The 12,893-nt window shown below is 38.3% G+C and overlaps 1 protein-coding gene across 2 annotated transcripts in view; it reads right to left on the reverse strand.

Annotated features, from left to right (window-relative positions):
* The window catches only part of LOC108888711 (CUB and sushi domain-containing protein 3), a 197,833-nt gene that overhangs the window by 12,050 nt on the left and 172,890 nt on the right, over nt 1-12,893 (reverse strand). For both annotated transcript variants that reach the window (XM_018684823.2, XM_051076168.1), the window contains exons 60-63: nt 10,052-10,225; nt 5,127-5,300; nt 4,427-4,500; nt 2,856-2,967 (exon numbers count right to left, since the gene is read on the reverse strand). In XM_018684823.2, the coding sequence (XP_018540339.1) occupies nt 2,856-2,967; nt 4,427-4,500; nt 5,127-5,300; nt 10,052-10,225 (534 nt within the window). The remainder of the gene's footprint in view (nt 1-2,855; nt 2,968-4,426; nt 4,501-5,126; nt 5,301-10,051; nt 10,226-12,893) is intronic.

Consider the following 12,893-nt stretch of genomic DNA (forward strand, 5'->3'; position numbering starts at 1 on the left):
ACTTGAATAGCCTCATTGGAAATATATTTAATGAAAAAATGCTGGTGTGTGAATACTTATTTCCCCCACTGTAAACATGAAAACATCATCCCAAAAAAGCTTTGCTGACCCCTGGCCTGGACAAATTGCCATTATCAAGGGGAAAATGAATTCCTCTTGATAATCCCCAGTCAGAGCCCAGACCTTAACCCAATACAGATGCTGTGCAATGACCGCAAGACAGCTGCTCACACCAGTCATCCTAAGAATGTTTGAACTGAGGCAGTTCTATAGGAAGAATAGTCAAAAGTTCCTCCTGAATGCAGGTCTGATCCGCAGCTGCCACAAGATTTGATTTGAGGTTATTGTTGCCAAAGGAGATTTGACCAGTTACTGAATCCAAGGGATCACTTACTTTTTCCACCAGAGCTCACCAGATGATCTGAAAAAAAATTGGTAATTCCAAAGGGTTCACATATTTTTCTTGCCACTGTATATTCATTTAATATCAAACATTATTATTATTATTATTTTATTTACAAATGCGCTAAATTTGAGAATTTGTTCCTAAAAGTATGGGGTGCTAAAATCTTGTGATCATCAGAGAAATATTTTTCCAGCCACCAGAGAGGATGGCACAAAGCCAAAGAGCAGCTACAGAAACGCTGCAACCTTAGCAGAGACAAACCTGGCAAAGAAATCGCACCTGCTGAACAGAGCCAGTCAGGAATTTTAAAAGCCTCAAAACATCATGTCTCTGAATGAAATCAGTGGGTGGCCTTAGAACATTATGGTTAAACATGAAGGACATGCAATATGTGTTATTTTATGTTTACCACTGTTAAACTCAGGAATAAAGAATGGATTTGCCAACTGACTGACTCATGGCCTCAGCTTGTGCTGCCCATTGCTCAACAGTAGCATACTAAGATGTTGCTGATAAAATGCCTTATATTAAGCCTTTAAAACAGCACTGGTTGAATCTTCACATGCATTTCCATAATAATGCAAGCTACATTATTATGCATTAGGTTTCCTCAGAGGAGAATAAAGGTAACTGGTGTTCAACAACTTGAAAGTAATTTTTAGAAAATTAAATTTCAAAGCTTGGAAGTTTATTTCTTTGTTTAGTGGTTTAGCTTCCATTTCTGTTGAATTATCATGTATATTGGTATTTTCCTTTTCCTTAGAAGCACCAAGACAAAGTACGTCTCTCACAGGACCATGCCACCTCAACCTCTGAAAGATTTTGGAAGCAGTGCACACAGCCCTTGAGAGGAGACAGATCCACTTTGTATCAGTCATTTATCTGCATGCAAATTTTCTTCCTCACCTGACACAACTGTCAAACCTTTCCCAGAGGGAGGATGTCAATTTCCTGGTTATAACGAAATTTGTAAGTGCCAATTTAAGGAGTTTGCTGGAGCTTTCACCTATAATTCTGTTGACATAAATTTACTCTGATTGTTCTTTTATTTAAAAGGACCTGTCATAATGCTGGCAATAAATGCCATTAAGGAGCTAGGGGATGCGCAACCTCCCGAATTATTCTTTAGTGAACATTATGATGGGGTCAACAGTTTGGATATTCTAGTGGAGCAGAGGAGCTTGTCAGGTGACAGAAGTCTAGACAGGAATGCTGCCTGGGTTCTTTTCTGCTGACAGCTGTCCAAATTAGCACAAGTTTTAAATTAGAAAATAAACTCCATGAATGACAATAAGACGATGAGAATAACAATTTTGTGAATATGTTGTCACTGTGTTCTATTGTAAAATGTTACGCATAACTGGTAATCATTTAACAGAGAAAATTATATTTCTGCAGATTTGCCCTACATGTTATAGTCCATACATACAGCATGTTAATAAGAATTTGAATAAATGTCTTAAATAAATGACCTGTATCTGCACACAATCACATGCATGTTTGCACATCAATGAAATAATATTCGAAACAACTCTCAGTATAACACAATACAACTCAGCAGAACTAAATCCTCTAATGATCATAAAGTTGATATTAATGCCTCTCTAAAACAGTTTATAAAACTGAACATAACCCTCATAAAAGAAGGATTTAATGCAGTGATGTTGTATTAGACTGCATTTATTTAGGTATGATTAATAAAATGGCAAATTAGGGTATAGAGAATAAAATGTTCAACACACACAGAAAGCCGTGCTGCAGAGTAGATCAGCCAGAGAATGAAGGTTAGGTATTACAATGTCCCTGCTTCCTCAGCACAAATGTCTCTGGGAAATTCAAGTGGGTGTTACATCTTAGGGTGGTTATGAAATCAAGATTACAAAATATCATTTGAATCCCCTTATCATCGCACAGCTTACATGTTTACACTGTAAGTGCACAAAATGCAGACTATAGTAACATTTGAATTGGGAATATTTCCATAAAAAATGCTGTAGCTGAAAGGAATTCCACTGAGATACAGGATTACATTGCAAGTAAGAAAAGCATTTGGCTTGGAAAGCAACTGAGCTCAACTGCACAGTCCTAGTTTGGTACTGGTTGACATTTCAGGTAGTTCAAACAGAATGACAGTAATCACGGTCAACACCTCACTCTCAGAATAACTGGAATGACATGTTGATTGAGGGGCCAGCTGCAATCTACTGGGAGGTCAAAGGCTATGGCAGGATTGAGCAAATGAGAGAAGTTGCAATGGAAGGAGGCATTGACAGGAAGAGAAAGAGAGGGAGGGGAGATCAGAAGGGGGGTTGAGGAAAAGAAAAGCAAGTGTCTGAGTGGCCAGCAATGCAGATAAACAGTGACAAGTTGCCAGAAGGGGTAGTGAAAAACAAAGAAAGGGAGAGTGATATTAAGATACAGCGATACAGTGAGAGGAATAAGCACTCACGGATACAGGCAGGCTGGATGCCGGTCCAGGTGAGATCTGGCAAACATAGCCGGGTGGTGGAACCCTGCAGTAGGTGTCCCTGTTGGCACTGGAAGTCTACTCTGCTGCCCACCTGGCCACAAACAGACAGCACACAATGTGGAGGGAGTCAATACACTGATGCAAACGCCAATAGGCTCCTAGCATCAAATCTAAAGAGCTTGGAAAAAATACCGCACACTGAAGTTTTTTTCCTTTTTTAATGATTATCTGTAGTGTGTGAAGGCAGATGGAGACTATTCCTAGAGGCGATGGCCCATGTTTGTGTTCTCAACTGATGCAAAAACATTAGAAAGTGAGGGAGCTGACTTTCTGGTAAAAATATAGAACCAAACCCTTTTCTGTTATCTTAGTAAATTACCATTATTTTCAGCCACCATCCCAGTCGACAGTTTAAAGACAGCATCGACACAGGATTTTCTCATTCGGTGGTGTCAAGATATTGGTAAAGTTGTTCAGTAATGCAGAAAAATGCAAGACTACAGCCATTACAAGCAGTGATCCAAATAATAAGCTGCTTCTGCTTTCATTTGGGACAAATTTCATTTCAGATATTCTGCTGAATGTTGTGGGGAAATTGTTTGCACTTAACTTGTAAGTGACACTCCAAAAGCAACAGGGAGGAAAATAAATGAAATACACTGACTGAAAGCATCTCAGGGGAGTTACTGAGCACACACCAATGGTCATGATATACATTTTTTGACTATGATGCATTTCAGCATTGCTTGTTTTACACATGCTCAAACTGCATACAGTGCACATTATTATAGATCTAGATATAAACTATGTCTGTACACAGACATTCACAGTAGTAGAGAAATCCAGCTGGTTTTCCTCTGTGCAACCACCTGGGATGGATATGCACACGCCTCAGTGCCTCATCCTTGCACCTACCTAACATCATCCAAAGGAATAAATAATGATTCTACCGTGAACATCCACTGGAAACTACCCATTTGAAAGAGGACTAAGTACAGGCAATGTAGAAGAGCTGCAAGCTTTGATTGGTGCTTTGATTTGGTGCTTCTTGTTCACACCCATCTAACTCTGCCTCTTGGGTACAACAGCCAGGCTATTTCATATATTGATCAGTTTGAGGTTTGCTGCGGAGCTAAATTAAATTTCTGAGGTATATCTCAATATATACAGTACAGTATAGTCCATATGTTATATGTTGTGTTAGTGCAGTATCCAACACACATTTTTACATACATTGTTACATACCTGTTTAATACACTGTGGTATGTGTTTATCTGTACAGCCTATTGTACTCCAATATCTCCTATCTTTGTGAATTTTTGAGGCAGTAGTTAGTGTTTATGTTGCAATAGACTGTATTAAAGTGGAAGGTGCTAATATGTTAATATGTCAAAATATTACAGTCCCCTTTCAATGCAGGTCAGCTTATAGTAACTAGGAATGTAATTTGTCTGCTCGTGATTGAAATACATTGTGAGAGACAAAGAGTTAAAGTACATAACACCATCTCTGTAAAATTTATCCATTTCAGGTTTTTTTGCTCATTTTACCTTAAAGCCTGTTGTATAATTCATGAATCCATGCTCAGGTGTTCCTGGATTTTCACATGTGGATCTCGTGGGCTCTGGAACAAGAAATTACTGTCATGATGAGCAGAGGGATTGCAGGAGAGTAAAAATGAGAATATGACAGAGGGGCAATTCTTGATAATGACTAGACAATTTCTCTCTGGTGTACAATGTACCAGAGGACAATTACTGAAGTGGCATGATAACATGAGCAGAATTTCCATGCCATCTCCAGTCTTTGACCATGAATTCCTTCACATTTAAAAGTCTCAGAAATATGGACTTTTAACAATTGGTGAGACCAAATGCAAATTAAAACACATTCATTCAATAGAACAGTTCTTTGGCATTTAACATTCCTAGCACCACTAGGTTGCAAATATAAACACCCCTAAGGTAACATCATAAAAAATGTATTTCATTCTTGTGATTTAGTTTTATATCAGAGCCAGATGGCAACACGTTGATACTAGTTCACCTTCAACTGTGTTTTGATATTTATGTTTCGACAGAACCATGAACCATGATCATCTGGAAAACTAGTCAAATCAAGTGCTCTATCATTTTATTCCATTTTTGATAGTACCTGACAGATATCGCGTATATTCAATTACACTGAATCTGTTTTTCCTTCTATAAATTAAAATAGTCATGTCTTACATGTCGAAAAGTCAAAAGGTACCTATACATCGAGGCTGAGATCCGCTCCAAGTGCCGTCCTCCTGGCACATGCGTGTTGTTGATCCTACCAGCACGTACGGGGCACTGCAGCTAAACATCACCTCTGACTTAAAGATGAAACTGCGCCCTTCTCTCTGTCCTTTAGCAGGCGTACCAGGGTCTCCGCAGAACTTGGCTGCAGAGGAAAAAAGGTGAGGGCCAACATATCCAACACAAATGTTACGCATTTTCCTGCAAGTATTCATGCAGCAATGCATCACACTGCACTTTTGTATCATTCCTAACATTCATGTCAGTATGGATGCCCTATTGATCTGCCCCATTTTTACAGTTCAAACATTCATCTGTTTTTAGTGTAACATGTATGGAATACTGCAGCAACTGAGTGCAGGATTCAGCATTCAATTCAGAAATAATAAGTCGTGTGGGCTGCTACTGTGCCCATACAAGATCAGACCATGACAAGGAATGCCTGCAGTGGTTTCCACTGCTCCTGTGAGCTTTGGTGTTTTTGATGGGCTTTTCATCAAGTCCGATTTATTGCAGTACCTGACTGCAAAAAAATACTGTCTTTCTATATGATTTGGAAAGTCTTCATGGACTGAATTAGTTAAATTGGATTGACATTATGCTTGTTGCTTTGGCCATTTTTTATAGAGACATCCTTAGACATTCTTCTCTAAGGATGAATTGCCCTGTCTAATCATTTTTTGTTTCTACCAATCAACCTTACTGGTGAGTGGTTACAGTAGAACTGAGGATATTCATCTTGTCAGCAAAGAGGTGGTGAGGGAGGTCATGGCACTCGATTTTAGATCAAAATAATTAGCAAGTGAAATATTAATTTCTCTGACAGGGCCTTGAGGTTAACGCAACTGGAGCCATCTGCTGCCACTGTTGCTCTCCATGCCTCTTGTATGATATTGCCTATTTGATGGGACTCCAGCCACAGCCTCAGCAGATGAAGTCTGTTGGATTATCACTGCTGTTCCTTCAATTTATTGCTTATAGACATCTAATCAAGTTGCCTGAACTAATTTAGGCTGAGTGGGTGTAATGAGGAGAGAAGTTATCCATTTTACAGCCTTCCAATGTACCTTTCTGTCCATCTTTACTGTATATGTACATTCATTAATTCACTATAAGTATACTGATCAGTAAAAGTTGTTAGCTGCGGGAGGTTTGGAAATGCTCAGTGTGTGAGAGAACAGAGGCGAGGACGAGAGTCACAGCATTCACTCACACAGCCAGAGCACTGCGGGATCAAGCCAATAATAAGGCAGGCTGCTCCTCAAGACCTGACATGTGCTGCTGTGTGGAGGTCTGGAGACAGAGATAAGTTCTTGCTTGCTCTCTTCATAGAAGTCGGGAACCAACAGGGGCTTCCCACAGCCAATCCCTGACATAATGGGTATCTAGTAAAAGAGGAGATTAGAATCCAGCCCATGCAGGAATGACTGAATAAAGCCATTACTGCAAATACTGTTATCTCAGAAATAAATCCTTGTATTCAGAAACATATCTTCCCCTAGAAAATTTGTTTGCCTATACTGTACTTCCCCTCTGAAAATGATGCATTGTGAGTTTCAACCCCCCAGTGCCCAACAGTTTGACCATGTCTGATATGACAACAAATAAAGATGCAAATATCTGGCTGGATCTGAAAATGATTCTTGTCACTTTTCAAATGGCATTGTAAGACTTAGCATTCAGGTGGCATTTTTTGGAGGGTGGATAATACAGGCCAAACAGGTGACATGCACATCAGTCATAAACTTCAAGCTGCAGGGAAATAATGTACTGTTTTATGGATATATAAGAGAAATGGCCTCAGGCCAAACCAAGCTCAGCATATTTAATGTGGCTGTGTGTGTGTGTGTGTGTGTGTGTGTGTGTAGGTGGATGAGTGAGAGACAGAAGGGGAGAGAGAGAGGGACTAGTCAAACTTTTTCTTACTCTGTCTCCCATAGCCTCTCCCCATCCTTGATGAATTATCAATGCTTTGAAGTAATCAGTATGCAGAGGCCTGATTCAAAGTTATGATCACAGTCTCCCCCCTGCAGACACGCAAACTAGCATTCTAAGACACTGAAATTTGCTGCTTGCTCTCTTTTTCCCATGTGTTGTTATAAGGAACATGAATATGCATCTTAATCCTGTTTGGCTGAAAAAGCTTACAAAAGTACAGAAATGCACAGATGGATTTGCTTTGGTAGATGCATGGCATCTCCCACAATATTGCTGAGCTGTATTTCAACTAAAAGTGCTGAGTATGAATTGCAATCTTATTTATAAATTATACAGGACTGCAACCCCTCTATATGTCCAATAAGCAGCAAGACTGTGGCTTTAAAATTATTCTGCACCAAACTAAATTCAATAAACTCATCAGGTTTAATTTGCAGCAAATGTGACACAGCCAAAGATAATCTGATTATTCTGATTATAATTTATTATTACTATTATTTTTTATAATACATTTTAGTTGTATCTTGGGCATGGATACGTATTTATACTAGTGGTCAGTCCTGTAACTACATTGTGAGTACTGACACCAACTAAGGATTTACCTCTTAATGGCTTCACCATTTAGAGACTCACACCTGAAACTCCTGTAGATATTGTTGTGCTTACATTTTAATGCATAGATCATTTTGTTATCCTTTTCTACACCAAATATGAGCAGATTTTTCTTCCCAGTGGCTCCCATTTTTCAGACTCATTTATTTGCCTTAGTAGACCTAAGTAATTTATCACAGACTTGCTTCTACTGTAAGTACTGTAGCAGGAGGCTAGCTATGTTTAGGAGAGCCAGGTATTTTGCAGAAGTTGGTTACTGATCATACATTCATAGTGTATGGCTCTCAGTTTGTGACAATTTTGCAACAGTATTGGAACCTGCCTTCTAGGTCATAAGTAAAGGAGCTATTAAATGTCATTACTGCATCAAAAACAATTCTCTACTGAGACACATAAAACACTAATGTTACATCATGGAACATAAAGGTTACTCACTCACAAAGCTGCTGATGTGGAAAAATGATTGTTGGCTCATCATAATTGCAGAAGGCAGCAAGTAGACATGGTACATTTACCAAGTGGAACCTTATCCATTTTATGACCAGATTACATTTTTTATCCATCATAACAACTCAGGACCAGAACCCAGAGGTAACCCATGCACCCAAATAAAAACAGTTGGGCAGTTGGTCACTAAGCAGTGCTTAAGCACATATCTGCTCATAAATGACAGATACAATCCTTAATACTTAAGCAGAATGTAAATCAGACAGCAGTGTGCACATTGACATACATGAATTACAATAAACAACTGCAATGTGGCCATTTAGAGAAGCAAATGGCTGCATGAAGTACTGTGTTTCTAGTTGCATGGTCACAGACACTAGCAGTCTGTCAGCTGGATCTCTAATGCTTAATACCCAAATGGGACTGTGTTTGCCTGACTGAATATGGCCATAAGCACCAAATGCTGTCGTTAGCATCAATTACAAAAGAGCACACAAGTGAATGTAGTTCTTTTTAAATAGACTCCGGGGTCTCACACAGTTTTTGTTTGTCATCATCCAACATGTGGTACTGAAATACAACAAACCACCTAATTTCACTCCAGTTCATGAACTCTTATCTAAAGACAGCAGTCAATAGAAGAGATTCTCAAACAAAGATCCCTTAGTGTGATGCAAAATGGAGTATTTAAACAGTCAAAACAAAAGGACTGCCTACATGCACCATCTTATGCATTTTTTAAATATTGAATATTTTTTAGTGGTATTTGTTTTTACTCCACAGTCTTGACAAAGAGAGAAACACACAGATGCAAATGCTTTGCCCTTCTTGACATTTCATTTCAGTCTGAGTGATATAATGCAAGAATGATTCTGATGACAGCGAGATGCTCTTGAGCAGTCATGCATCCCAGGGGTTATTATTATGCTTGCAAATACGATTCTGAGAAGGTCTTAATGTATTAAAGAGCAGCAGACACCCCATTTGTGGCTCTACTCACATCATCATCTTCATCATCAGCATTGTAGCAACACTGACTCTAGGATTCTTGGATTCACTTTTCATTTAATCAAAATGTAAATTGGATGTTACATTGATAAACTAATGCTGAGATATATAGTTGTGTTCTTTATGAACATGTAGAGTGCAAGGCCCTTTTATGCTTTTCATGTGTTTTTTTTCTTTTATGAAAGGAAAAAAAGAAAGTTATTTTGTGATCACTGAAGGTGGTTTTAGGATTAAGTATGACTTACTAGGAGCACCACTAATAATCCCTGTTCTGCATCTCAGCAAGACTGTCTTATTCTATTTGTATCGTAATTCAGTTTCTCCACCTAGGCCCTGATGTTTAACTCCATGATTTATTCATGAATTTCATTAATTTCATTGACTTAAGATAAGCTTTTAAGGGTCAAGCAGCAAAGTGATGTAACAGGAGATTGCCTTGGAGAAAACAACTTAAAACTACTGTACTGTAATGAATGTAAGAGACAAGTTGTAAAATAACATGCAGGTAAGATCCTTTTGAGAAGTTACCTTAACTTCCTCAAAGAAAACTGCACAATGTTATGACTTTGCCTGACTGCATTAGTACAACACCTCTCAGGAAGAATATTTTTTTCCCAATGATGTAATTGAATTCATGATCAGTAGACAAGTAAGAGGAAAAGCAACAGGATACCAGATTTTAATTATGAGTCCAGCATTCCATATGCTTCATATGTTTGAAAAGTTAATCAAGAGAAAATATCCAATTTAGCTCACTGTGCAAATAACCATGTTCCAGGCGGTGACAGAAATGTCACTGAGACCATTTCAGTCTAAACACAAGGCAGCTTCCTCTAGACACCTCTATAATTATCATTATAATTATCATGAAATCACAAAATGGTGACTCACGCAAGCACTGAGGCAGGTCTCCACTCCATGTCCCATTCCCTGTGCAGGTGAGCACAGCAGGGAAGGACAGCTCATACCCAGGTAGGCAGCTGTAGCTCACGCTGGTACCCCACTCCAGGACTGAGCCCTCCAGGAGACCGTTAGGTATGGGTGGGGGTGTAGGACATGTCACCACTGTGGGGATAGTGAGGACACGGTTAATACAAACTTATCAGAGTACAGTCTGAGTCAAGACCAGGTTCAAAGGGATTATGAGACTGAGACAAGGACAAACAAGAGAGCAAATCAACTCTTACTCAAGAGCAATACATAAAATCTCCAAATTAAAAAATTACAGCTAAAAAGGTAATTTGACTAGTAAGTCTAGGTATTCATGACCTGAATCTTCACATACATCTGGGTAAATCCACCAATGAATTATACAGAAACCAGGCTGAGCAAAGGTCACCAGGAATTTTATTATCTGAAATATTTCAACTCTATAATTCAGAGTGAGAATGGACTGACAGCACACAAGCCATTCTAATATTAAATGTGCAAACCACAATTGTTGCATGCTGTCTCCCTCTACAGCAAAATGAAGAAGTTGGTGTTGAGTGTGTAATTTAAATCAATTAGTTTTTGGGTATTGTGTATGGCTTTCATCCAAATGCTCATAATGTCTGTTACGGGATTATGGTCACTTGAGAACCAAGACTTGTCTGAGTTAAAATATGAAAGCAAGATTTATTAAATCAGTTTAGTGAACTTGAGAATATTTGATTCTATAGCCATGGACACAAACGTCACAAAAGTGAACCACAACAGCTGTTGGATGTAAATCAAGGATAGCAGACAATGTTAAAGCTTGGAGATAATTACTATGACTTACGTGGATTTCTGGGGATATGACTACATCCTGGGTCTTTGCGTTTATAATTAAAATTTTAATAAATGGAAGAGGTGGGGATGGTAAGAGGGAGCAGCAGTATTAAAATGTATTAAATGTTGTAATAAACCCACTTTTAATCCAATAAATTGCCAGGTTTTATCTTTCCATTTATATCCAGAATAATCAAATGTTTCATTGTCACAGAGCATCTCAGTATTGCCTCTTTATAAGACAAGGTAGGAGTGAAGTTAAATTTTTCATGCAGGTTAAACATGAACATGTTTTGTCAAATTTATCATTACATTGCATGTTTCAAATTATAGTGCTATTTTACAGTATCAAGAGGGAATAGAGGTGGCACAATTTTTCAGAATGTGGAATATGACTGGGTGAAAACTAGGTCTTTAGCTCTGAGAAATGGTCTGTCTTCTGACTGTGATTGTGTGCAGTTTTTCTGTCAATTATGTTTGGAGTACACTGAATATTTTCTGTAAGAAATCAAGGGACATCTTGTGTCTGTGTAAGCCATAAACTTTCAGCTCAACAAATGTAATAAATGAATGCATAATAAAGCTCAGAGTTTGTTCTGACACACTTGGAGATGAACCCGTTGGGACACAGATGGGATATGGGTTTTAGGGATATGAATAAATCATAGCAGTTGTTTTATACCATTACTATCCTCCCTCAACACCCATCATTTCCCCAAGTCTCTCTCTCTTTCAGACATACTCATGCATGCCAAGACACTTGAAAAAAAGATCTGCAAACTGAAGTCAGACTATATCCAAGCCTCGCAACTGTCTGTAAGGATCACATGCTTAGTTTACAAATTCAATTACTTAAACTGTCATGTTAACACCTATCTGTCAAGTTAAGGTTTAGTCTTTTGGCAGTACAACAACACTGTCATTTTCACTTTCCAAATAGATGACAAAAACCTACAGATGCAGCCCTGTGAAGGCAGGCTCTATGGGCATCTTTGGGGCAGGACTGTGAACAGAGACAAACTCACACACTGCTTCAGTTGGCATTATTACAAGTACCCAGACTGAGCTAAAGCAGACTGGACTAGCTTTCACCTGAGTCCCAGATTTGTCAACTGGACACTTCTTTGACTGCCTTCCTCCTACCTGCCTCAATTTGCCTTGAGCATAATACTGTGCATGGTGACCTTTTCTCTCGCTAAGAGCACAGTCGCTCACTACAAACAACTTGGCATTCTGCATGCCAGAAGTCATCATGCTAACCAAAGACTAGAGCAGGTGATTTTACTTATTAGTTCCTGTAGGAGAGACCCGTTAAATCACCTGCTGTTGTCTGGCTGGACAGAAAATCAGCGTACAATAAATGAATTTATAGTCAATTTTTAAATGTGCTGTTTTCTGTTTTAAATGTGCTTCATTAATAAATTAACTTCTGCGTCGACAAAAAAATCCAGTTAGAATGATCTAATTTTGTCAAATTAAAGAAGGCTATAAATATAGTATGAAGGGATACAAAGAGAATAAAGACACATAATTTAGATACTACAACTTAAAATCTAATCTAAAATGGAAAAAGCTGAAAAACTGATACTAATACGAAAAACAGGTTAGGTTTTACACTATATTGCAGATAAATTGTGAACATTTTTGAGCAAATTACTTTAATTTTCTTGCCAGTATAGTTTAGTTAGATGCTTTTTTTTTCCAACTGAAGAAATTACAGTAAATGTGGAGCAAGCCACCATAGCATATTAACATATTCTCTCCAGGGTGGCACTATCTTTTGTTCTCAGTTGGCTGCAGATCCAAAAAGATTTCCATATAGACATTTTGCAGCAGTGTACAGTATACATGCTTTAGAAGTATGTTATATTTGGAACGCTATACTCTTCAGAAAGTTATTTAGGCCATAATGAATAGTGGATAAAAGTTAAAGGCAGATCCAAACTGATGCTGCAATCTGTTTTTTAATGTTTTGTTTGGT

The sequence above is a fragment of the Lates calcarifer genome, linkage group LG15 (genome assembly GCF_001640805.2).
Source record: "Lates calcarifer isolate ASB-BC8 linkage group LG15, TLL_Latcal_v3, whole genome shotgun sequence".
Taxonomy (NCBI): domain Eukaryota; kingdom Metazoa; phylum Chordata; class Actinopteri; family Centropomidae; genus Lates; species Lates calcarifer.